At 34.5% G+C, this 27,214-nt stretch overlaps 3 protein-coding genes across 3 annotated transcripts; 1 reads left to right on the top strand and 2 right to left on the bottom strand.

Moving 5' to 3' along the window:
* Nucleotides 1-9,964: 9,964 nt before the first annotated feature.
* Nucleotides 9,965-12,133, bottom strand: LOC128389401 (dnaJ homolog subfamily C member 9-like). Its single transcript, XM_053348976.1, has 2 exons — nt 11,110-12,133; nt 9,965-10,639 (listed from the first exon to the last, which is right to left on the bottom strand). Exons 1-2 carry the CDS (start codon nt 11,987-11,989, stop codon nt 10,635-10,637), a joined length of 885 nt encoding a protein of 294 aa, XP_053204951.1. The 5' UTR covers nt 11,990-12,133; the 3' UTR covers nt 9,965-10,634.
* A 1,292-nt stretch (nt 12,134-13,425) lies between these two features.
* On the top strand, nt 13,426-26,178 carry LOC128389591 (talin-1-like). The gene is given in 12 exon segments (XM_053349204.1): nt 13,426-13,785; nt 17,564-17,705; nt 17,778-19,586; nt 19,660-20,052; nt 20,055-20,114; nt 20,202-22,268; nt 22,271-23,047; nt 23,050-23,279; nt 23,360-23,482; nt 23,554-24,180; nt 24,645-25,295; nt 25,375-26,178. Coding segments are annotated over 12 exon segments (7,623 nt in total). The 5' UTR covers nt 13,426-13,677; the 3' UTR covers nt 26,011-26,178.
* LOC128389593 (uncharacterized) lies at nt 26,179-27,130 on the bottom strand. Its single transcript, XM_053349205.1, has 3 exons — nt 26,805-27,130; nt 26,462-26,727; nt 26,179-26,392 (listed from the first exon to the last, which is right to left on the bottom strand). The coding sequence occupies exons 1-3, from the start codon at nt 27,079-27,081 to the stop codon at nt 26,219-26,221; spliced, it is 717 nt and encodes a 238-aa protein (XP_053205180.1). The 5' UTR covers nt 27,082-27,130; the 3' UTR covers nt 26,179-26,218.
* Nucleotides 27,131-27,214: the final 84 nt, after the last annotated feature.

Here is a 27,214-nt window from a genome sequence, read left to right as displayed (position 1 = left end):
AACCATTTGATTGTGATTAATTGATTACAATGACTGAGAAGATGATAAGAGAGAGAGAGAGAGAGTTCTCATGATTAACATCATGATCATCATTAACATGATGATCATCCAAGCCCCTTTATCCTCTGAACAACTACTCTGGGTATTGTAACGTTTTCTCAACTCAAGTTTTCTCGAGTTTCTTGTAAGTTCATTTATCAATATAATTGTCAATTCGATTGCTTAGAACTTTTTTCTCTCTCTTCTCCATCCAATTGATTATTTCTCACTGATGATTCTTACCTTTTTCTCACCTTGCATTTTACCTCGATAATAAATGATCTAAATGGTTGTATCTTCTGTGAATGTTTATGTCTCATGAAATGCTCAATAAGAAGGTAAATGATGATGGGAAAGAAAAAAGTTCCAATTGAATATAATTGATTGAATTCACATTCGATCTTCTAAATTGACACTTTTCAAAGTTTCGAATATTTTTTTTCCTCTCAAACATATCAAAGTGACTTTTTCTCCATAGGTACAAACTTCCCAAAGATTTTCTCTCACATGTAACTGTTAATTTGTCGCGGGAATAATTTAAATAAATCAGGTAACCAATCAAACTCTTGGTCTAATTTGTAGTAAAATGAATCGACAATCAATCAATTGAATTGTATCCAAAGTCAATCAATAAATCATCTCAATTTTGTCATTGATATTTTAATCCTTTCATCTGATAATCAACATGGTGAATGGATTTTATAATTGATAATAATAATATTTTATTTCAATGAAAATGTTTTCATTCATGGCTTTGGATTCAATTACTATGTTTCATTGAACGAGCAGGGGAAACTTTTTCATGAGCAAATTGTATGAATAATCAGTTAGTATATATTTTATTTTTAACGGAAGTTCATAAATGATTATCAGCATTGCCATCAACACTAGAACCATGATAATCATCAACAACAACATCATCATCAATCAGATGAGATTTATTGAAGTGAAAATATGATGATTATGATGATGGGCTACTCATATCATCAATATAATCATCTTATCAACTGACAAATGAATATTAATCATCCTCAAATTGCCTGTTGCTGATTTGATTCTGAGGTTTTTTTTCATCTTCTTCCTCATCCTCATCATCAACCCTATCACATTTACTTATTGAATTAGTATCAGAAATAATAATATTTAGGAAGAGAAGAAAAAAAAGTTCGATGACGATAAAGAAAGAGAGAAGATGAGGAAAAAGATAATGATGATGATGTTGTTGATATTAATGCTAATCTATGAATACTGATGATGAAGATAAAGATGAGAGGTGGATGGAGAGAGAGAGAGAGAGAAAAATCGAATTAAATATTGAATGTAATTTTAATATGGTTAACTCATCTGATTGTCAGTTGTTGTTGTTGTTGTGATGAGGATGAAGATGAGGATGAGGATGATAATGCTTACTCTTAATCAAATTGATTGTTGGTTGCCAAGGAATTTTAATGACGTTTGTTATTTGATTGAGAAAGCTAATTGGGTTATCCTTTATTCCGGATACATGGATACATCGTTCATAGTCAATATTATCATCCATCATCCAGAGAGTGACTTAGAAGGAGGAAAATGAGTATCATGATCATGTTGAAAGAATGAGATTATAAAGGAGAGAGAGAGAGAGAAAGATGAGGACAAAGATGAGGTTTGATGAAAAGATGAGGATGAAGAAGATGAAGATCTTGTTGAAATCAAAGGAACAACAACAAACATCAACAGTATCATCTTCACTTTTAACTGGAAATCAATAGCAACAAACTATCTCCCACTTCTTATCATCTTTATCCTCCTTCTCATCATCTCACTTGCCTTTACTCTCTCTTTCTCTCTCTCATTTTTATCTTCTTTATTTTCTTCTTATCTTCCATGTAATTCATGACAAAACTATTACCACTTTTACAAGCATGTCTTCGACCTTTTCTTATCTTATTCTCATCATCTCTCTGTCGACTTTCTCTTTCGGTACAATTTTCCATCGTTGACTCACTCAATCTTCTCTCTCTCTCTCTCTCTATCTCTTCCTCATCATTCTTAATGTTTATTACCGTTCTATCTTTTTGCTTTTCTTCCTTTTGTATATCTTGTTTTTTCTCTCTCATAATTTATTTTAAATTATATTCTATTCTCCTCTATCTCTCTTCTCTTTTCCTGAACATCATCATCATCATTATCATCTATCGACCTGCTCTTTTCTGATTCTTCCATCTTGCTTTTCCTTCTTCTCCGGTTCATCTATCTACTTTTCTTCTTTCTTTTCTTCTCTTTCTCTACATTTCTTCTTCTTTTGCGTTGCTCATCCTTTTTTTCCTTTATCATCATCATCACTTCTTCTTCTTCTTCTTTATCTGAACTCTCTCCGTTCCATCTATCTACTTTTCTTCTTTCGAGGCTGAACAATTTTGATTCACTTTCACTTTTCTCTTTCTTTTTTCTTTCTTTTCTCTTTCTTTCTACTTTTTTCTCTCACCCACTTTCTCCTCCCATTTTATATTGCTTATCATCATCATCTATCTCTCAGCATCTTCTTCAATCTCATCATTTTCTACTCTCGCCCTTTCCCTTTCCCTCTTCTCCTGTACTCTAAGGTTTATGATTCCCAGAAGCGAATTCACTATCTCTGTCCCACCCACACTACTTTCGCCATCATAGTTACTTACATTTCTCTTTCTTTCTGCTACCTCATCTTAATCTGGGACAGTTTTCCCTCTTCTTCATCTTCTTCTTCATTTTCTTCGTCTTCTTCAACCTCCTCCTCCTCCTTCTTCTTCTTCATCCACCTCCTCTTCTCTCTCTCTCTCCATCTTTTCCTCTTTCTTCTGGTATCCTAATGATTTAACATAAAAATGATTCTTATACTGACCAATATCCACACACTCACATAAATCCATAGACATACAACTAACTGGACACGATGACAACGATTATATTGATTGGCTTTTGTTCAACTGTCCATTAAAAAGATGAAATAAAATCAAGTTAATGATAAAAACTTTCAACTTAATAGTAACATTTTTATTATTGAACAACAACAACAACAATCATTCAACCTGATTTCCGATTATTCATCAAACCACTTAAACAACAAAAATCATCATCAATATGATCAACATAAAGATCAACATGAAGATCAACATGAAGATGAAGATGAAGATGATTTAGATGATGTAGATTATGATGATGATGAAAGGATGATAAAGGATGGATGCTCTTTCTTTTTGGCCTTTCTATTGATAAAACATATTTGATTATTGTTGTTACAAAAGGCACAAAGTATGTTTAATGTTAAAAAGACATTTACAAGATGAGGAGAAAATGAAAAAGACTCAAAGTAAAAGACAGAGAAAAAGACAGAAAGAGAGAGAGAGAGAGAGAGATAAAGATGAGGAAGATAAATAATTTGATTAGTGAGTTGATTAGATTGGATAGAGCAAAGATGAAGATGAAATGTATTTAACCATATATACTATGGATCATTAAATTTACCATCATCATCATCACAATTAAATCACATCAATTAAGATAAATTGTTCAGTTCCAGGTCCATACTCTAGTTTAGATAGTTGAAGATATAAATGATTACATACCATTATTATTAATACAAAGTAACCGTGGGAAAAGAAAGAAAGAAAAGAAAGAGAAACATTTTATCCATCATCATCTTCATCTTCATCCTCATCCTCATCCACCATCACAATATCCACCACTGCCACCATCACCTCTCCTCCTCCTCCTCCTCCTCCTCCCCCTCATCCTCATCCTCATCCCAATCCTCATCCGCTCTTCAGAAACCATCATCAATTTAAATTTTAATACCAATTTAGATCATCACCTAGAAAACTAAATTAAACCTTAATCTGATTACTGTTAAACAACATCTTTCCTAATCTAATATAAATCCCATTAACATAATACGTTAACTACCTAATACATCAACTGTTACCCAATCAATTCATTAATTCAGTGCAATTGTAATCAGCCATATCATCATCATCATGAAAGTGATAATTTTTAAATATTTTGTATATAAAACTCAATACTCATGGTGATTGTTGATTGTTGATTAAAATGAAATATTAAAAATTAATATTAACAACAAGATATGTTAACACATAGACAATGATACATTTGATGATACGATTTATTGAATTAACTTGAAATCGTATATTATTTTTTATACTTAATTTTCACAATTATAATTAACTATTAAGAAATGAAATATCATCAATAACAATTGATTATATGATTGGCAATATATATTAACTAATTAAATTAATAGTATTTATGGTCAGTCAATTGATAATGATTATCGTTTACTGTTATTAATTATTTGGAAGATTAATTTTTTTTTTCTCTTCCTCAGAAACAATTGTTTGATTGTTGAAAGTGAAAACCTTTAATCAATTTAATAATCATGATTAAAGTAATTACATTTCCTGCTAATGATGATAGTAATCAAGTTAAATTGAATAAACAACAGGATGACCCAATTGTACAATAATCAATGTTAATTTGTTACAATACAATTGATGATTGTCCCTCAATCTTTAGTTACAATGATCGTAAATTAATTTAAATTAATTTACTAACATTCATTAACTTATAATCAACTGAAATACAATGATTATAACGATGATGATGATGATGATGATGATACAATCAAAAGTATCGATATAACTTGATGTGTCTTTTTTAAATTGGTTAATTGTTGATCGTTAATACTAATGATCAATCAATCAATTAATGAATATCAATATATCAATAATAATATAATAATTGAATCGATAGTGAATATTAATTTTGTTTTTTGATCAATTTCGGGATAAGGTCAACAATTGACAGGTCAAAGTATCAGATTGTGTTGTTATTATTATTATTGGAGTGAGTTAGTTAATTTAAATTGAAGGGAGTGTAACAATTTACTGATTCTGTTCAATCAAATGGTGAAATCAAATTTCATTTACAGTTTTATCTGTCACCATGAAACTGAATATGAGAATATTAAAAATAAAGGAAAAGGTAATCATTTAAGCAAGATGAGAGGAGTCGGAGTGGGAACAGGGTACAAGAGGGTACACACATTGGGTAAACTGTAACTTCACCCACATTCATGAAGAGTATCAAGTTAATATGAGATGATAAATAATAATAGTATATAAATATTATCATATTGAATTTGAATTCTGCAATAATTTTAGGAGAAAGAATCAAAAGTGAGAGAGAGAAGTGGGAGTGGGAGTGGGAAGATGGAGGTGGAGGGTGGTTTTTGGTGAGAGAAAAAGTTCATTTTGTAAGCTGAGACATTCTGACATATATTTATCTCGATGATTCTGATTTCTTTCTCATCAGAATATCTCACTGTCTCTCTCACTCTCTCAGAACTTTTCACCTCTCTCTCTCTCTCTCTCTCTCTCTCTCTCTCTCTCTCTCTCTCTCTCTCTCTCTCTCTCTCTCTCTGTCTGTCTCACTCATCCTCCTTTCTAGCCTTTATATTCTTCGTCTTTCTCCCTCTTTCCCTTTCTCTCTTACCTCCCGTTTTTTTGTTCCATTTTCTTTTCTAATAAGTAATTCATTTATTGATTTAAATCACTTTTTCCTTTCTTTACTGATTCGCTTTGAATTATTGTTATCATTATCATTTTCTTTTCTTTTCTCTTTCTTCATCCACATCACCATGATTCAGGTTCATTCAAGTCTAATCATTCCCCCTATCGACCTCTCGTTGTTATAAATCACCAAACTTCCGACTCTCTCTCTCACTCTCTCTCTCTCTCTCTCTCTCTTCTCTCTCTTTCTCTCTGTCTGTCTCACTCATCCTCCTTTCTAGCCTTTATATTCTTCGTCTTTCTCCCTCTTTCTCTCTTACCTCCCGTTTTTTTGTTCCATTTTCTAGTAGAAGTAATTCATTTATTGATTTAAATCACTTTTTCCTTTCTTTACTGATTCGCTTTGAATTATTGTTATCATTATCATTTTCTTTTCTTTTCTCTTTCTTCATCCACATCACCATGATTCAGGTTCATTCAAGTCTAATCATTCCCCCTATCGACCTCTCGTTGTTATAAATCACCAAACTTCCGACTCTCTCTCTCACTCTCACTCTCTCTTTCCACACTTGACTGAATAATGTTTTTCATAAGTTACTCTTTGCTCATCATTTTCATCACCAGCATCATTTCAATAACTAGATTTTTTACACTATTAACATTATTATTAGTTCATCTTTTCCTCTTGTAGTGAGTTTTTTTTCATTCATTGTCCTTTGCAATTGTTGTTGATGTTGATGATGATACTTTTCAGTTCTTACACATTTGTTATTAATAATAATATGTATAAACTACAAGAGAAAAGGAGAAAGTTTCTCTCTCTCTCTCTCTCTCTCTTCCTACTGAATTAAATTGGTTACAGAAAGATTGAATATAATGAGGTGAATGATGCATAATGATGATGATGATCCGAAAGGACAAGATGAGATATGTTTCCATGATGAAAATGGTGTATTATCATTTGTTATGGTCATCTTGCTTTACGAATCTCTTGCAGGACGTATATATAAAAAGGAGGAGGTGGAAAGAGGAAGATGAATAGAGTAAAAAGAGAGAGAGAAAGTAAAAAGAATCCTAAAGAAAAGTGAAAGAGGAAAAAGTGATGCGGATGATAGAAAACTAAAGATGATGAGAGCGATAATGATTATTATGATTATGATTATGATGAAGAAGAGGTAATCATTTTCCTCCTTGTTGTTACTCTCATCTTCCTGCTTCGGACACATAGAGATGACATACAGGGTGGATACTATGGTAAGTGTATATAAGCACATTCGAAAACATTTATCTTTGTTAAAGAGTAAAAAAGGAATAGAAAGAGATTCACTTTCTCATCATCAACCTCCTTCTTCTTCTTCATCTTCTCCTCCTTCTTCTTATCCTCATCATCATTATCATTATCATGATTATCCTTCTCATCATCATCTTTCAATCTCTTTCTCTCTTCTTCTTCTCTTCCTTCAGAAAACCAGCCTTTCTTTTCAACAGACTCCCAGTGTGATGTTTTATTCAACAACAAATCAAATTCCTATTGAGATAACCTTCATTTTTCACCATCATAATTTGCCTTAGACTTTTCTTTACTTACTTTAACTTACATCATCATCATAATCATAATCATAATCATCATCAAAGCTTTTCATCTTCATCCTCATCATTTGCTCCCCTTATCCTCTGGTAAACTCACTTCTACTTACTTACTTTCAACTTTCACTATTATCACTTTTACAGATTGTCTTTACATTCACAAATATACAACGAGAGAGAGAGAGAGAGAGAGAAACTCACTCTCTATGTAGATAATGTTATTTCATTATACATAATGAAAAGTAAAAGATAAAACCAAAATAATAACAATAATAATATTCAACTGTTCATTTTTTTCAACTCCTCTTTTTTTCACCCACTGAATCTTTACATTAATTTCTTCCTCCTCCTCCCATTTCTCTCTCTCTCTCTCTCTCTCTCTCTCTCTCTCTTTCTCCCATTTTATTTCAACTCTTTCCAACCATTTATTCAGTTCTAACCTGTTCTGCTGAACTTTTTTTCTTCCTTCTCATTCCTTGAATCATTAAACAATGTTATTGTAATGCTTTTTTTCACAAAACTTCATTATTACATTACCTTGAATCTAATATACTTTTTCCTCTCTATCATGTCATACGCAATCATTTGGCATCATCATTATCATCATCATCTTCCCTTTTCCCTTTACTATGAACATTATTCACACAACTCACTTTCTCTCTCCCTCGTTCTTTACAAATTAAGGTTATCTTTTATTTCATTGTGAATCATATTAAGGTGTTTGTTATATATCTTTTTTATGTTCATCCACTGAATGCCAAGAATGAACAAAAAATGAACCTCATGAAGAAGATGAAAAAAAGAAAGAGAAAAAGAAAGAGTTATAACAATAGACTGGAACAATAATTTATTCTGATTTTGTTCAAGTTCTGATCTTTTTTTTCATCTCTCTCTCTCTCTTTCTTTCTCAGTTTTCCAATGAGTCTTTCATGATAATGATGATGATGAAGTTTTCTCTTCTTCTGTTAAGGTTAATCAACGATCTGATCATGTGATACATGGGGATGAATCTAATAAAACGATGATCATGGTGTATATTTATCTAAGTGTATAAGAAAAGGTGATCTTCATCATCATCGATTTAATTTATAATAACACATGAATATAACATGGAAACTTTTTTTTCTTATTTTGTATCATCATCTTTTTTATACTTTCGTTTTTTTTTCTGCTGAAAACCAGGAAAAGTTATTAGTTTCATTCATTGTTGTTCATGTTGTCCTTGTGTATGTGGGTGGATGGGTAGGTGGGGTAGTTGGTGTTGTAACTGTTGTTGTTGTTGTTGTTGTTTGATCATCATCATGTACTTAATAGCTTTTCCTAATACATTCTGGTAAGGTGAATTCAGTTACATTTATAATCAAACTTTTCCATCTCCATTTTCATTTCTCTCTCTCTTTCTCTTTCTTCATCTTCTTCTCATCATCATCATCATCATTTTTATCTTCATCTTTCCATTTTCTTACTTTTCTCTCCTTCCTCTTTGTCACATTTCAGACAATCAACCATAAAAAAATTTTGTTTACCCACCATTACTCAGGATCAAAGGTAAACCTTTTCATGATGATGATTATGATGATTGTATTTTTTTGTCATCATCATCATCTCTCTCACTCTCTCTGCATTCTTAGTGTCCTTTTCTGCTCCCTCTTTGTAGTAACTTATTTCTACTCTTACTTTTATTTCTCCCTCTCCCTCCCTCTCTCTTTCTCTCTCTCACGAATTTTCAGATTTTCTTCAGTTAGTTCTGAATGTATTTCTCTCAGTTTCTTACTGAGATATTTCATTCCCACTCCCCATCCACCTTTCACCCACCATGTAACTATGATACTCTTTATATGATTAATCATGTTGACCTGACACACTGAGGCTCAGGTAATTTATTGTCAATTCGATACAATTAATGTAATCATTGGCAATCAGACTGATTGTTTTTCATTTTCTTTTCCAGGTCTCTTTTTGTCTTATAAGTGATACAACCTAAAGTTAAAGATACAGATCAAGATGAAATGTTGTCGATAATTTTTTGTTTTGTTTTCCTGTTCACTTTGATTGCTTTGACTTTCATCTGATTACTTTCACTGTTACTTTTACAAGCGATTAATCAAACAGCCAATTGTAATGTTGAATCTCATTCTCTCCCTCTATCATATATATCATTTAAATCATCGGCTTAATGGTCCAAATCTCTAGTGTACAATCAGCTGCTTAATCTTTAGGCTTAACCTTTTTTTTCAAATTCTTTTAGGTTGGGATATGTAATCATCTCATTACATTGTAATCATCACCGTTGTTAATAGTTAATTCATTGAATTATCTAGTATATTGTTCATGGTGAAATTGATTCATTGTCTAACAAAAACACAGGGGGAAAAGAGATAAACAAAAGTGTCAATTGTTTTCTCATATTATCGAGATGAGTTAATCTGCAAAAAGTAAGTTCGATGTACTGTTTTCATTTAGAACGAAAGAAAACAGAAAGAAAACTTTTTCTTCTCAACTTTTCAAGAAGAGAATTGAAAATCAACTCCATGTTGGATCATGAAATAATCTAATTGTGTGAGCAATTAAATTCCAAACTTTGGTTATCCAAAGTGAAGAAACTTTTACCTGGAAACTTTGGTCCGTTACTTTTAGAACAATGAAACAAGTGTCGTCATCTGACGGTCGAAAAATAAAGTTATCGAATTTTTTGTTGATTCGAATTTGGAATTTGGAAATTAAAAGAATCAGAATCGATAGATATTCTTATGTGTATTTAAGCTTGAGATTATCTCGATTATATCTTGTAAAGGTTTACTTTTGTAGAAAAGTTTAATATTTGTAACAGTAAGTTTACAAAATGTTGATCATTATTGAAGCGATAATTTTGATCTGATTGGTGGCGATGTCGCAAGTTGAGTCAATTAAAATGTTTCGTTCTGTTTTGTTGGTGACAATTAAGGTGGAGGTGGTTCTTGTTGTGCTAAAAGTGCACCATATTGTGAGATTGATTTAACTTTGGGTATATTACCACTTCCCATTAATTGATCATAATAATTGGAACCTGTTGATTGGATTGAGGCTAATGAGGGAGTCTTGCTGCAGGCTGGAAGGTCATCTTTACGGTCAGTTGGCTTAGTTGGTGATGGTATTTTGCTTGATGATCGAGGTCGAGAGGATCGTCGTTTATTTGCTTCTCTTGCTTTTCGACCTTTACACCAAATACAGATCCAAATGATTGTTCCAATCATGAGAAATGATGAGAATCCAAGGGTCATCGCATTATCGGACCATGAGAATTCACCTTCGATTGGGACAATTGTTGTGGTCGATTCTATGGGTTCGGGTAATGTTGTCAACGATGGTGTAGTTGTGCTCATGATGATGAAATATAACAAGGGATTGTTTTTGTTTTTTCTCTCTCTTTTCGCTCTCGTTCTCTCTCTCTTTGTTTTAGTTGTTTGGAATAGTAAACCAATTGAATTAAACTGGAAAATGTTCAAGAGGAGAAAAGTATGAGAATATAAATTATCTAAATCATTTGGTCACGAGAAAAATGTAAACACATAGGAAAAGTAACAATGAGAAATCAAGAGAATAAAATTAAAATGGAAAATTAGATTGGTAATTAATAAGATAGAGAAAGAGGATAATGTTAAAAGAGATTCTGTAATTATTGTTGTTATTAAAGAGATGATTAGAGTTGGAGGTTTTTGGTTAATTCTTGTTGGTAACATAAGGAATGGTGACAATTAAATTGTCTGTAGGAGGTGCATCGGGATTTGTGTGATTTAATTGTGAGTAAATCAATGGTTTTGTTTTCTCAATACAATTTAAATCAATGTAAACCATTAAAACCATTGGATCATCAACTATTGTGATGTAATGTAAGGGCTCCCATTTGTTAATTGTTGCGATCTGCAAATCATTTATTTCACTTTTCTTTTTTTGCTTGTACCTTTAGATTTAGATTTTGATCTGGAATTGGTGGATTTGCGTTTCTTTTGACTTTTGGGCTTTTCTTCAAAATCTTCATCATCGTCATCATCTTCTTCTTCTTCTTCCTCTTCTTCATCTTCTTCGGGTTCTTCCATGTCCTTTCCATTACCATATTTGGCTGCCAATCGGTCAACCAATGAGGTAAAATTTTGCTTATGTCGAGTTTGAATCGCTTTAACTAAATCATCATCAGGAGATTTTCCTCCTTTACCTTTTTTCTCCTTCTTTTTGGCCTCTCTTTCAGCGGCTTTGGCCTCTCTTTCCGATTTCTTAATTCTTTTAGCTCTTTTCGCTTTAGGTTCTTTGGTAAAAGCATCGAAAGCTGGTACTTCCTCTTCTTCAATTAATTCCTCAATCATTGTACGATGACGATTCTCATCAAATCCAATCATTGACTCAGAGATTGGATCTAGATCACCTTCATATCGAAGATACAATTCTTTAAGGTCATTTTTCTCCTCTTCTGAGCCAATATAATTTTTAACATATTCATCAATATCAGTTGTAGAAATTTCCGGGAACAAACATCTCCAATATTCATGCCAATTTGCCTCAGCATCATCAATATCCTCTTCAGGAATAACACCACTGGCATCATAAATTTCCCGTTTACTTTTATCCGTTAAAACAAATGAAACCTTGGCAAGTACTTGAAATTTAGAGGTGATCACTTTCTTTTCATCTTCAGAAGCATCAGGAAATCTATCAGGATGATATTTTAAACTTAATCGCCTGAAAGCCTTTTTAATTTCTTCATCAGTTGAATCCTTATCAACACCCAACACCTCATATAAATTTTTACTACTAAAATAAGAATCACAGTCACTAATCAAACCCATTATTCTTTTTCCAACAGGAACCAAGCACTTTACCTAAACACAAGAACAAACAATATAACAAATTGAAAAGAATTAAAATTGAAAACAATTAACCAGAAAAAAAAATGAACAAAGACTTTTGTTTAGTCACAATGTTTATCTCTTTCTTTTTGCCGCCTTTTTAATAAGAAAAGAAAAAGAATGCAAAAGTGGTGCCATCTAACGACGAAGAAGTTCCCTATTTTAGGTAAGCGCGATTTTATGAATATTTCGATTGTTTTTCTATTCGTTAATTAATTTTTTTGTTCGTAATCAACTTATTGTTTCCTGTGATTGTAAGAGTGATTTTTTTTCGATCAATTTAAGGTGAGATTTTACTCGGACAATACTATTAGAATGGTAGGTAAAGTAAATTCAATTTTCGATAAGATTTAAATTGTTTTGATCGATCAACATTTTCGACAAAAGTTCTGATAAGTTTCATTAGATTTCTTAGTAACCTAGTTTTTTTTATTCTACTAGATGAATCATGGAAATTTTCATGATGATGATGAAACAGAAGATGAGGTTTATATATAAAAGTAACGGAACCTTAAAATTGCACATCAACAGCCAAATATTAGTAATGAAAGGATAAGAGTAACAGTGTAAACATCAACAGTTTCATGACTGACAATTTGTTGTCATAATAAGTGTAAGTATTAACAAGAAGATGAGTCTAATTAATATTAATCATCAATGGGATTATTTTGGCTCAGAGACAAATGGACAAAAAATTAAGCAAATGATTCAAATTTCAAGGTAAAATCAATGATAACTGATTGATACAAACAAACGGATATTGACTCGACAATGTGACAATCTTTTCAGGTGAATCCAATGAGTGTTAACAGTTAATGTGATTACAGTTATACAACTTTGATTGAGTTGAAAAGCTTATTAATAATAAGAATAAACTTAATTGTGATATATAAAAATAGATTTGTACTGTTGGTTGAATGGTGAAGTAAAATTTAATCCAATAGCGTAGGAATATTAAACGTCTCGAACAACTTGAATCTTTTTCTTCGCATTGACTTGGCTTATCCTCCCATGGAACCTGAAGCGAATGATGAATAAAAAAAACAGAGAAAAGAAAAAGAAAACAACCAGAGGAAGAGAAAGAGGATGATAATTTGAAAGAAAGTAAAGAAAGAGAGGAGAAACTGGATTAGCGAACTAAATTGTAGACCAAAAATAGCGAAGTGTCTTAACTTTCATTCGAGATTTTTACCATTCTCTTAATTTTCATCTTCTCTTATATTTAACTCTCATCTTCTTCCTTCTCATCATAATCTCAATTTCTCTCTAATTTTAAACTTTGAAAGAAGATGAAAAGAGATGAAAAGAGAGGAGATGAAGAGGAAGAGAGAGAGAGACTTTTCTCTAGATTCAATTCGTTCATCATCCAGGGAGACGATTATTGGAAAGGCTCATGCTCATCTCTGAATATCGAGCATTGAACAAACCACAAAAGTTTTACTCTAGAGAAAATCAGTTCACCAGAATTATAATTGAACTTCAACGATTAAATTACGAGTCAACAATTAACCATTTGTGGATTTTTGGTTTCTGTTTTTTTTTGTTACTTGTTAGTTTGTTTTTCTGTGATCATTTGTAATAATCAAGAAGTTTCATCATCATCGAGAATTGGTAACAATTAATCAACCATGAGTTCCATTAGGTCAGGTAAATTTAGCTACAAACCTCCAGGAAGTAGCAGTGGACACTCGGACTTTGAATATGGACCAGACATTGGAGCTCATACTCGATTCGAGGTTCGAACTCATTTAATTATTCATTTCTTTTTATATCTACTAATTGTCTCGATTAATGTCTCATTTGAATTCAAATTTGCTTCCTAATAGAATTGATTGTTAACCTTGGAATTAAGTGAATCTAGTTAATTGTAGAAACTATTATCTCAGACTAAACAGTAATCAATTGTGTATATTTTACCAATAGATAGTAATTAAGGTTTAATTGTTTACTCGTTACGTTAATTATTATACAAATGATTTAGAACTGATTTCAAGCTGTCAATTGAGAGTATTTATTGAATGAATTATCATTAATCATATTTAAATTATTGGAAAATTAACTGATCGAGAAAAGAAAGTTAAGTTAGAATTTCGATTTTTATTAAAAGTTCTAATTTCAGTTGATATTATTGTGAACATTTTTCTTTTCAGTTCGAAGGAGAAAACTGTACGTGGGTAGTAGTGGAAAATGTTCTAAGCAATAATCGAGTTCGAGTGTGAAATTGTTCAAATGAGGCCAATTGATATCTCGCCAGAAGCGTAGCCCATTTTGCACCTCGAAAATTATTATATCCGATTTCTTGTTGAATATTCAATTTGATGGATGAGCTTTTTATCAAATATTATTGATCTTTCATTCAAAGTTTATTTCCAATCGATATCATTAGTTGATTGTTATGATGAAACGAAATTTCAGTTGATGAAAATCATGAAATTGAATTTGATTGACAATTAGTGAACTCTGGTTACCAACTATAATCGTAATTAGAGGTTAGATACAACGATAATTGATCATGTGATTAAATTAAAGATGATTCTAATTGAATATCAGTTGATGATTGACACTCAACAATTAAGAATTGACCATTAGATAGAAATGGGTTTCGATTGCAGAGAAAATTTTGAATTTAATTCAAAGATTTTATCAATTTTCGAGTTGACAACTTTTCGGTCTATCAACTACCCACTCGATTAGATGAAAATTCTGGCAAAACTTTTGAAAAAGTTTCGTGAATTCGAGTAGGATGAAAAACTAGGAATTAAAAGTTCCGAATTTATCGAGAAGAGGAAACCAAAACTAGAACAAATTGGAATATTAATCAAAATGATTAATAATTTATTTACACTGAATTTAGGTTAATATTTTTCTATTTTAATCTCGATTTCCAATCAAATAATCTTCATATTGTTTTAGTTTAAATTTAATGGAAAAATGAGTCTGAGGAGTTAAAAAGATATCGAAATGATCTTTAAATTTTCAAACGAAAATTAGACATTGGACTGACTCAATTTCGAGTTTTTTTTCTCGTTTTCTAGTAATTGGATAATCTACTATGAAGATTATCGTGTTTGTTTCCTCTTCTTGTGTAGAAACTGTTTCATGGATTAACCTTCATCTCTTTTAAAATCCTTGACTTAATTTCCATTGTGAGATTAATTTTCTAGTTTGTTTTGGTTTCTTTTCACCCAAATTCTGACGATGATGCAGATTAGGATGATGATAAGATGATGAGTCAAGTTGGATGACTTATGTAAATACGAAAAAGAGGAAATCTTAAAATAGTAACTATTGCAGTCAAGAGAGTGATAAGTTTACCTAATCAAATTGTGAAAACTAATTAAGATGAAATTAGTTGTAAATTGGATAAAAAAACAAAATTGCCTGGAAAAAGACAATTGATTCCGGAAAACTGTCGCAATCAAAATTAATTGTTAAAAATAATATTCTCTTCGCCATCTATTACAATTCCAAGTTCAATGGTCTTTTCAAATTGAATCACCAAATTGTATTCCAATTGCTGAATAATAAGCAGAGAGAGAGAGAGAGAGAGAGAGAGAGACTCATTCTCCATGAAGATGATGTTATAAATAATGAAAAGTAAAAGATAAAATCAAAATGATAATAATATTCACTTAATATTACAAATTAAGGTTATCTTTTATTTCATTGTGAATCATATTATGGTGTTTGTTATATCTTTTTTATGTTTATCCACTGAATGCCAAGAATAAACAAAAAATGAACCTCATGAAGATGATGAAAATATTATTTTTTCGATGTAAATTCAAACTCATCTTCTAATCAATGTTATCCTTTATTACGATTTAATTTTGACTTACTATCAACAATATCATCATCTTCACCATCATCCATATCATTGAACAACAACATTTTAGCTGATACAATAAACTTAAAATTCAACGGAACTCTAGCCGACAACGATACTTATGTACCATATGAATATCGACCTGAAACATATATCGTACCAATCGTATTTGGGATATTGTTCATAAAAGGCTTGATAGGAAATGGTACAATTATATTTGTCTTTTTACGTAATAAATCAATGAGAACAATCCCTAACACTTACATCATAAGCCTTTCCATTGGTGTACTTATTATTACCGGCGCCTTACCCTTTGTTTCAACCATTTACTCCTTCGACTCTTGGCCTTACTGTCAATTTCTTTGTAAATTATCGGAATTTGTTCGTGATGTGTCCATAGGTGTAACCGTTTTCTCTTTAACCGTACTTTCTGCTGACCGTTACATGGCAATTGTCCTTCCATTAAAACGTTTCATCTCAACCAAACATAAAGAGTTAACCTTAACCATAACCGCGTCGATTTGGACAATTGCCTCTTTCCTTGCATATAATTCATTTGTCATGCAAATTCCGATAACCCCTAACAAAAAAATCTCAATACGTTATCCATTTCCAGCCTGAAACATGAATACAACATGGAAACTTTTTTTCTTATTTTGTATCATCTTTTTTGACTTTTGTTTTTTTCTTTGTTATAACTGTTGTTATTATTGTTTGATCATCATCATGTACTGAATGGTCTTTCCTAATACATTCTGGTAAGGTGAATTCAGTTACATTTATAATCAAAATTTTCCTTCTCCATTTTCATTTCAGAGAGAGAGAGAGAGAGAGAGAGAGAGAGAGAGAGAGAGAGAGAGAGAGAGAGATTTCTTAGTAGCCCTTGAAATCGTAACATGTAACGAGTATCATGAGCAACAGATGAAAAACACCAGGATTAGTCCGAAAATAGATTATCCCAACAATCAATGTTAGTTTTCACTAATGATGATCATCATGATTATAAACTCTTGTATTTCTGCTTCTTCCCAATTAATCACGGACTGGCAAAGATCCAGCTTGATGCTTGAAATCGCATACATATAAGTACTTGCGCCAAAATTTTCTCGCAAAATTCAGAGATGAAAACAACGACACACAGAGACTGTGTCTTTGAAGATGAGAATCGTGAATGATGATGAATAATACCAACAATTTATTCTAATCATTATCTTCTCCACCCTCTCTTTCTCTTTCTTAGTCTCTGTCTATTCAAGTCTCTTTTCATTTTTCTTCATCTTCTCTCAATCATCATCTTCTTCCTCCCTCTCTTTTCCTTTCAAAACTCATCTTTTATACTCTCAATCTTCATCCAATAACCGAAATCATCTTAATCCTGTGTCTTTTTCACCACAACTTGACCGTGATTAAGTTAATTGTTTCAACACTTACCTAATTTCTGTCAAAATAATCCAGAATTTGATCAAGTCTTCATTTTTATTTTGATTGTTTTTGAGTTGCAATTTAAGTTGTGTCATTGATGTGTCATATTAATTATATGAAATTGAATCATATTTAATCAAGTTAATTTAAACCAAGGACTTTAACTAGAATCAAAGTTAATCGAAATTAAAGTTAATCGTTGACAGAACTTTATTGAATCAATAATCATGTCTAATCATTTGATTAACTCATCTTTTCCCAATCAGAAATCTGACCAGAAAACGATTGAATTAAAACGTAAGATGAGGCCACTTCGTATACGAATGCTGGACGGGTCAGTTAAAACTGTCCTTGTCGACGAATCCCAAACAGTGGCCAATTTAATGGTGATAATTTGTACGAAAATAGGTAAGTTTTGACCTGACATTCGAGATTTGGATGATACTTTATTAATCAATGGTTCGAAATTCATTTGAATAGGTTTAACAAATCACGATGAATACAGTTTGGTTCGTGAAGTGGCCGATGAACTGAAGAAAAGTGACCATTCAAGTCGGACATTAACTCTTCGTAGAGAGAAACGAGATAAAGATAAAACAGTGGACCAAACAATGGAAACGCTTAAGAAAAAATTGAAAACCGATGATGATCTTGATTGGGTTGACCAGTCGAAAACTTTACCTGACCAAGGGATCGGTGAAAATGAGACACTTTTATTGAGGAGAAAATTTTTCTTCTCCGATTCAAATATCGATTCTGGTGACCCTGTTCAGCTTAACCTTTTGTACGTTCAAACTCGAGATGCGATTATCAAAGGTACTCACCCAGTGACCCAGGAACAAGCGATAACCTTTGCTGGGATTCAATGTCAAATTCAATATGGTGACCATTCAGAATCTAAACATCGAACAGGATTTCTTGATCTAAAAGATTATCTTCCCAAGGAATTGGTTAAAGTGAAGCGAATTGAGAAATTTATCTTTACCGCTCATCGTAAACAATTTGGCCTCAGTGAACTTGATGCTAAAGTTAAATACGTTCAATTGGCTCGATCGCTGAAAACTTATGGTGTCACCTTTTTCCTGGTCAAGGAAAAGATTAAAGGGAAAAATAAATTGTCACCAAGATTATTGGGGGTTACCAAAGATTCAGTTTTACGACTTGACGAAAGGACCAAAGAGATTCTCGAAACATGGCCGCTTACAACGGTCAAGCGTTGGGCTGCCTCACCTAATTCATTTACTCTTGATTTTGGTGATTATTCTGATTCATATTATTCAGTTCAAACGAATGAAGGTGAACAGATCGCTCAATTGATCGCTGGTTATATTGATATCATTTTGAAACGGAAAAAGGCTAAAGATCATTTTGGAATTGAAGGTGATGAAGGTTCGACTATGGTTGAAGATTCGGTTGCACCTTACAAGGCGACAATCCTTCAGTACCAACCAGCACCTTCACCTAAATTAGCACAGCCCGAAGTTAATTCCATAGCAATGCCTGCGGTTTTACGAGCAGCCACCAAAGAGCCTGAGATAACCATTGAGAGATCGATGCCTCCCGTTCAAATGACCACCGTTAAGGGTCACGCTCATGTTGGACATGTTCCAAGTAATGAGATTAAAAAACCAGCGATTCATTCAACTGGACTTTCTGGTCCTCAAAGGGCTTTATTGTCAACTATTGAGGCCGGTAAAGAGGTTATCAAAAAGGCGGAGAAAGAGTTGTCATCAAAGGCTCGATTACCGGACATTGGTAACGATCCAAGTGCTAAGAAATGGAAGCAAAGTCAAATGGATGTTAAGAAACAAAATGTGGCCTCTCAATTGTCCGCGATGAATGCGGCTACAGCTCAATTGGTCACTTTAACTGGAGTTCCACCTAAAGAGTTGGAAACAATGGCTCCAGCGATTGGCGCTGCTGTTTCGACAATTACATCTAATTTACCGGAAATGTCCAAAGATGTTCGAGTTATCGCCACACTTATGGAAGACGAAGCCAAAGGAGATGAACTTTTGGATGCAGCTCGTCGATTATGTAAAGCCTTTTCCGATCTTCTCAAAGCCGCTGAACCAACAAGTAAACCAAGTCGACCTCAACTTCTTAATTCAGCTGGACGAGTTGGTGAAGCTTCTCATGCCGTTCTTGCAACTATCGGCGAAGAAGATGAATGCGATCGAGAAACAACCGATATCCTCTTATCGATCGCTAAACATGTAGCCAATGCTGCGGCCACTTTGGTCCTCAAAGCTAAAGATGTTACAGCGAAATGTGATCCATCAGATCAAGGTGAGAAATCCTGTCAATATACAAATTCCCATGTTACATTGAGTTGATTCATGTTTTATTTGTTTATAAATAGCGAAAGTAATTGAATCAGCTAACGAATGTGCTTTGGCTACAAGTCAATTGGTGACAACGGCTAAAGTGGTCTCACCAACGATACAAAATCCATCTTGTCAGAAGGAGTTAACGGAGGCCTGTAAGAAGGTCGCTCGAGCGGTTGAAAATGTTTTGAAAGCTTGTCAATTATCTTGTAAAGATCCTAAGCTCATAGCTGATCTTAGAGAAGCTGCTGCAGCTGTTACTCGAGCTTTAAATCAGCTCTTAGATCAGGTCAATATGTATGGTTCACACCGAGCGAAAAAAGTTACCGAAAACGATGGTCCAGTCGATACGATTATTGATGCGACCGATAAATTGTTCAGTTCAACTGGTGACGCTGGTGAAATGGTCAAACAGGCTAAAGTATTGGCCAAGCGACCTCACAATTGATCACCGACATTAAGGGTAAAGCGGGAACACAATCTGACTCAGGTAAAAGTTTGACCTTCAACTTTTGTTTTTTTTTTCGAGAAAGAAAATTTTAATCTAACATGACTAACACTTGCATTTAAATGATAGATATTCAAAAGCGACTTTTGGCCGCTGCTAGAGTTTTGGCCGATGCTACAAGTCGCCTGGTTGATGCTGCAAAAGGATGTGCCACTAATCCTCACGATTCTAAATCACAAGCAGCCTTGAAAAAAGCAGCCGAAGATGTGGTCAACGCGACCAATACAGCGGTTTCCAATGCTCTTCGTAAGAAGGTCATCAATCGGCTGGAAGTTTGTGCCCGTCAAACGGCTTCTGCGGCCACACAGAATATCGCTGCCATTCACGGGGCAGGTCAACACAATACTAACCGTATACTTCACGATGAACTGGAATTAATCTGCTCCGAGGTTTCAGATTCAATGCCGTCCGTTGTTTCCGGAATCAAAGACGTTCACACCAACCCCGATGATCCGGTTGCTCAGATTCAATTGATCAATGCATGTGAAGCTTTTATTGACCCAACCTCGCGAATGGCCAACACCTCGAAAGCCGCTATACCAAATATCTCGGATCCTTCGAGTTCACTGTCTCTTCGTAACTCTGCTCAACAACTCGACGAGGCCATTTCCGAATTGAAAATTAGCCTTATAAAAGCACAAGAAGCTTGTTACACCTCATTCGAGATTGAAAATGCCATTGAAGCCGTCAAAGAATTGATCGTTGAGGTAAACGGAAATAAAAAGGCCGCTGTTCGAGGGACACTTAAACCACTTCCAGGTGAGACGATAGAAAGGTGTATCACTCAGCTGAGCGTCGATTGTAAAACTGTTGGCTCTGGAATGGCTGAACTGTTGACTGCCGCTTCTCAAGGAAACGAGGTTCATGTTGGTGCCGCTGCTCGAGATACAACAATCGCCTTAAGAGATATGACTCGATCTGTAAGAGGTGTTGCTGCCACTTCAAGTGACCCAGAATTTCAGGTTCGAACTCTTCAAAATTCAATTGATGTTCTACAAAAATCAATCGAACTTTTTGAAGAAACAAAATGGGCGCTAGAAAATATCAATGACAAAGAACGCCAACCAAGACTCACTTACGTTGCTAAAAATGTTTCGAATGCTTTGAGTAATTGTATCAATTCAATGCCAGGACATCGAGATATCGATGATGCAATTAGAACAATCAACGAATCGAACACTTTGTTTACAAGTGTCTCATCAAGTTCGATGTCGAGTAAAAAGTCTTATGTTGATCTTTCGAACAATTTAATTGCCGCTGCCAATCGTTTGAACGAATCTGCGTCTGATGTTGTCGCAAACTCAAGATCACCAGTCAATCTATCATCATCCTCGAAAAGGTTCACAACCGTTTTCGGCTCATTTGCCACCACTGGAATGGAAATGGTCGGCGGAATCAAAGATGAATCGATCAGGAAAACAATGGTCTCGAGTTTACAATCGATATCGTCGTCCAGTAGTAAATTACTTTTATCGGCTCGATCGGTTTCATCTGACCCTCATTCGCTATCGGCCAAAAATACTCTTGGAGCCTCACAGAGATCTCTTAGCGATGCGATAAGTAATTTGATAAACTTATGTTCAACTGGTGCTCCAGGTCAAACGGAAGTCGACGCAGCTATCAGACGAATTCAAATGGCTAAGCCAATGTTGGATAATACTATTGAGCCGATTAACTTGCTTAGTTATTTTAATTGTCTCGATGGTATTATTACAATTTCACAGAAACTTCGTGACATTATGACCAACATTGGTAACTCAGCGGAACGATGTGAGTCTGAGACCTTCTGTAACTCTGTTCGTGAGGGCGCTGATTCAGTTTGTGATCTTATTGAGACTTCCGCTCAATCAGCTTATTTAATTGCTGCTGCTGATTCAACATCGGTCGCTGGTCGTCCAGGTCTTGTTGACATTTCAACTTTCCACAAGTCTAACGATGCGATTACCGAAGCTTGCGAAAAATTGACCGATCGATCGTCCAGCCAACAACAAATCTTGGCTGCAGCTACAGCCATAGCTCGTCATACATCATCCCTTTGTAATTCCTGCCGATTGGCCTCATCTCGAACAAACAATCCAATTGCAAAGAGACATTTCGTCCAATCAGCCAAAGATGTGGCCAATGCTACAGCCGCTTTGGTAAAGAGATTAAAACGCTCGACTCACAGCCAAACTCGGAGGTCGTTCGTAAACATTGTTCCCAAGCAACTAAGCCTTTAATCGAGGCCGTTCAAAATCTCACCGCTTTCGCGTCATCTGATGAATTTGCCGGAATTCCCGCTCGAATCAGTGACAAGGCTCGACTATCACAATTACCAATCACAAGTGCGGCTAAGCAAACCTGCGACTCATTTTGTAACCTACTGACCACGGCTAAATCGTTGATCTTAAAACCTCAAGATGGACCAGGTTGGAGTATGTTGTCCACTCATGGTGAATCGGTTGACACTTCTGTCCAAACTTTAATCTCTGCTCTCAAGGAAGCAGCTCCTGGTCAACGGGAATGTGACCTGGCAATTGAGAAATTACGACGAAACATTCGTGACCTTGATTCGGCTTCAATGAGTTTACACCAACAAACACTTTCCCCTCGAGCTGATCATTCATTTAAAACTTATCGTGAAATTTTACACTCAACTTTACTTGAGATCGCTGATAAGATTGACCCTCTTCGGGTTACAGGTAAATGTGAGGCCGAAAGTCTTGGACACCGGGTTACCGGATTCTCTGCTTATTTTGATCCATTGGTGGACAATGTTATCGGCGCTATTTCAAAGATTTCAAATGGACGAATTCAATCAACTCTATTTAGTCAAACGAAAACTGTTTGCGAATGTGGACTTCAAATGGTTTTCTCGGTAAAAGAGTCGGGTGGTAATGCTAAAAACACTGATACTCATGCCGATGTCGACGAAGCGGGGAATGTCTAAAAGAGGCCATTAATGATCTATCGCATACGCTTCAAACAACCAGCCCAGGAGCGGCTCATGTACCTGTTGTTGTCGATTCAATCAGTAAATCAATCGGACGGATGGATGGACGATATTCATTCAGTGGTGATCTTATTGATCCAAATTTAAGTTTCGTCGATTATCAAACACGAATGATTAATCTATTGAGAGAGATCACTCGAATTGCTCAAGAAATTGTAAGTACCACAATTATTACCTTTTCTTCAAATGAATTGAATTTTTTATGTATTTTTGTTAACAATTAATTTACTCACAGAATACAAAATCAGTTAACAAAGAGGTTGATCAATTGGGTGAATTGACTAATCAACTTGCATCAAACTTTTCATCGTTAACACTAAACACTATTGGGGCGGTTGGTACTACAGCTAATTACGAGGTAAGTATCAAATTTAAATCACACTGATTTGATTGTGTAATAAATCAATTGTTGGTCTTTCAATAATTTAGGTTGGAAACAGGATTAAAAGTAGTGTCCAGGAATTGGGAAGCGCTTGTATCCAGTTGACCAAAGTGACCGGTGGAGTTCAAGATGATCCAGATGATTTAAGAGCTCAACATGATGTAACTCAGCAAAGTCACCATGTTTGTGAGAAAGCATCTTATGTACTGGCCGCTCTTCAGGCCGGTTCAAGGGGAACTCAGGCTTGTATCAATGCGGCATCGGTTGTTTCGGGAATCATTGGTGACCTTGATACAACGATCATGTTTGCCACTGCGGGAACACTTAATCCGGAAGATCCTGACGATTCATTTGCCGCTCATAGGGAAAGTATCCTCAAATGTGCCAAAGCGCTGGTCGAGGATACGAAAGCATTATTTGTCGGCGCTGCATCGGATCAGGAAAAATTGGCCGATGCTGCTGGAAGTGCGGTTGAAGCGATCGTTAAATTGGCCGATGAGGTTAAACAAGGAGCGACCTCATTGGGTTCTAGGAACTCTGAAGCTCAGGTATTGCTGTTGAACTCGGCAAAGGATGTTGCCACTGCTCTAGGTGACCTTGTGATTGCAACTAAATCAGCCTCAGGCAAGAGTAACGATGATCCAACCATGATATCGATGAAGGAATCAGCCAAGGTTGGTAGACAATTAAAAGATATCACAATTAACAAGATTTACATTTAAATTGTTATTCTTATTACAATAAGATCCAATTGCTAACATAATTTATATAAATATTAGATTTGTATCAAACTTGTTACTTTGATAAAACTAATTGATTGTCTGATTTGTTTAACCAGCACAATTTAACCAACACAATTACAAGCAACACATATTCAAAATTATCGTTAACTCTTAGTCTGAGGTTTGATTAATCACAAGAAAAGCAATTAACTATCTCTGACTTTTTTTTTGTTCTAATCAGAGATTAATTTACATTTAATATCGATGTCGTTTTGGTATTGAATATAAAAGTATATTAATCATGTTTGGTCACTGATAATGGGTTTGAATTGCTCTCCTTGACCAATGGCTATTCTTATTGTAATCGAATCTAATTTATCAATTTCTCTTTGTTTTCGTTTTTTTTTCACTGGTAGCATATGATTTCAAATGTAACATCGCTGTTGAAAACTGTGAAAACGGTTGAAGATGAACACCAAAGAGGAACTCGAGCTCTTGAACAGACAATTGCGGCCATCGATCAAGAATTGCGATTATTTGATTCATCGGAACCACCAAGGAAACATTCAACTCCAGAGGATTTGATTCGTATAACCAAACCGGTGACCATTGCAACAGCTAAATCAGTTGCCGCTGGTAACAGTGGACGACAGGATGATATTATTACTGCGGCCAATTTGGGTCGAAAGGCGATTTTTGACCTTTTGGTGACCACAAGACAGGCTGCTTATGCTTCTGATTCAAGTGAACTACGATCACGAACTCTTGATGTTGGCCGAGGTTGTGCTCTTAAGTATCGACAACTTTTACAAATGGTTCGTCAGTGTGTCCAACGGTCATCTGGGGCCACTAATGAAGAGAGACAGATACTAATTGAAATGTCTCGGGATATCGCATCTTCGGTAACTGAGATTGTCTCTTGTGCTGAAATGTTGAAAGGTTCAGATTGGGTTGATCCAGATGATCCAACGGTTATCGCCGAGACTGAACTTCTTGGTGCAGCCGCTTCGATCGATGCTGCAGCCCAAAAGTTGGCCAGTTTACAACCACGTCGAGTCAGTATAAAGGTATGTTGGCACTATGATGGAATTGATTTTAAACATTTCGAGTTTTTCATTTTCTATTTTCTTTTACTCTTTTTCTTAGCTTCCTCATGATGACATGAGCTTTGATGAAATGATTCTTGAAGCAGCTAAATCGATAACCGCTGCTACTGCTGCCCTTTTACGTGCCGCTTGTGCAGCACAACGGGAACTTGTTGCCGCAGGTCGACTTTCTAATCACCCAGTTTCACGTTCTGACGATGGTGAATGGTCTGAAGGTTTAATTTCCGCTGCTCGTTTAGTAGCCGCTGCAACTCACAGTTTAGTCGAAGCGGCTAATGCTCTTGTCCAGGGTCACGCTTCTGAAGAAAAACTCATTTCAGCTGCTAAACAAGTAGCCACATCAACGGCTCATCTTTTGGTTGCCTGTCAAGTGAAAGCTGATCCAGATTCAAAGACCATGTTACGACTTCAAGCGGCTGGAAATGCGGTTAAAAGAGCGACCGATGCTTTGGTTTTGGCCGCTCAACGAGCGATCGAGGTTAACGAAGAGACAAGTTTGGTGATCAGTAAACGTAAAGTACCTTCAATAGCAATCGAAATATCGGCTCGAGAAGAGATATTGAGAAAAGAACGTGAACTTCACGAAGCTCGAGATAAATTGGCTGCTATTCATAAAGCGAAATACAACCAAAAAGGACGCGAATATTATGACCTATCATATTCGGGATCATCTTAATCTTAATCTCTTAAGTAACAACAATCATCAGCATCGTCATCATTCCAGTTCATCAATGAAGTTTTATAATCTAAATCATTTGCCTTAATCTCCCAACTGAACATCACAATTAAATCTGAGTAAACAACTTAACCAATTTCACAATTAATAAAACGATCAACACATCAATTTAACTTTTATCACATTTATTTATTGATTGTCTAACTAATTAAGCTTTATAATCAATTGTTTTGATTGCTGAAGTTTTCTTGTTATTATCCAAGTACCAGAGTTTAATTGAATATCTTGTACCCGATTTTAAATTGTCCAAAGTTATGTAATCAGAATGCGACGATGAGATCGTTGAGTTAATCACAGTCTCTAATCTGTTTCGTTTAACAACCTGTAAGGTGATAATCAAAGAGATTAATCCGAATGCTTAATCAATTAATCTACTAGAAAATTGGTTTACCTTATCAACTTGAACGAAATAAGTTTTGACGTTGGTTCCTTCTAACGATAAACTTATCTGCTTATTAACGGTACCTTTAGGTGCCAATGGTTTCGTCGTAATGTCCACATGTTCGGGCTCAGTATCGACATAGATCACATTTCCATACTTTCCCACAATTTTAAACCGATAAAGTTGATTAGGTTGAAGGTTATCAATTTTGATTAGATTACTAATCGATTGGGTTTTATTATTATGAATACTTTTGGTCACATTGAATTGAAAGCCTGTCTTGATGAAAAACAAATGGATTAACCTGTGGATTAGATTATGGTAAAGATTATCTAAATATATTGATACTCACCTTCATCCACAGGTATCCAGATATGTTTCTTATTTTCAACTTTATCAATTTTACCGGTGAGATTTAATCTGTCAAATGGATAATCTTGAAAATCACTTGATCCAGTTACATTAATGATTACATAAGTATCGGAAATTTCATCTACTTTTACTTTCAAAAGGTCAGTAAATTGATCGTCACCTTTTGATGGTTCAGGTGACTTTGAGTGGACATTGGTAACAATTAGAAAAAGGGACAAGAGAACAATTAAATTAACGGTAACAATATAAAGCTTCATGGTCTCAGTTATTGTGAAAACTGTGAACGTAGAATTGTTGAAATCAGTTAATAATTAGACGAAGAAATTTATCTTGATTGTGATAACTCAATTTTCTACGGAAAAAATGAATCGATAGTTTAATCTTATCTAA

The sequence above is a fragment of the Panonychus citri genome, unplaced genomic scaffold, assembly GCF_014898815.1.
Source record: "Panonychus citri isolate SS breed McGregor unplaced genomic scaffold, ASM1489881v1 Contig00108, whole genome shotgun sequence".
NCBI lineage: Eukaryota > Metazoa > Arthropoda > Arachnida > Trombidiformes > Tetranychidae > Panonychus > Panonychus citri.
Note: the sequence above shows the minus strand (reverse complement) of the source record. Positions and strands in the feature narration are given on the sequence as shown.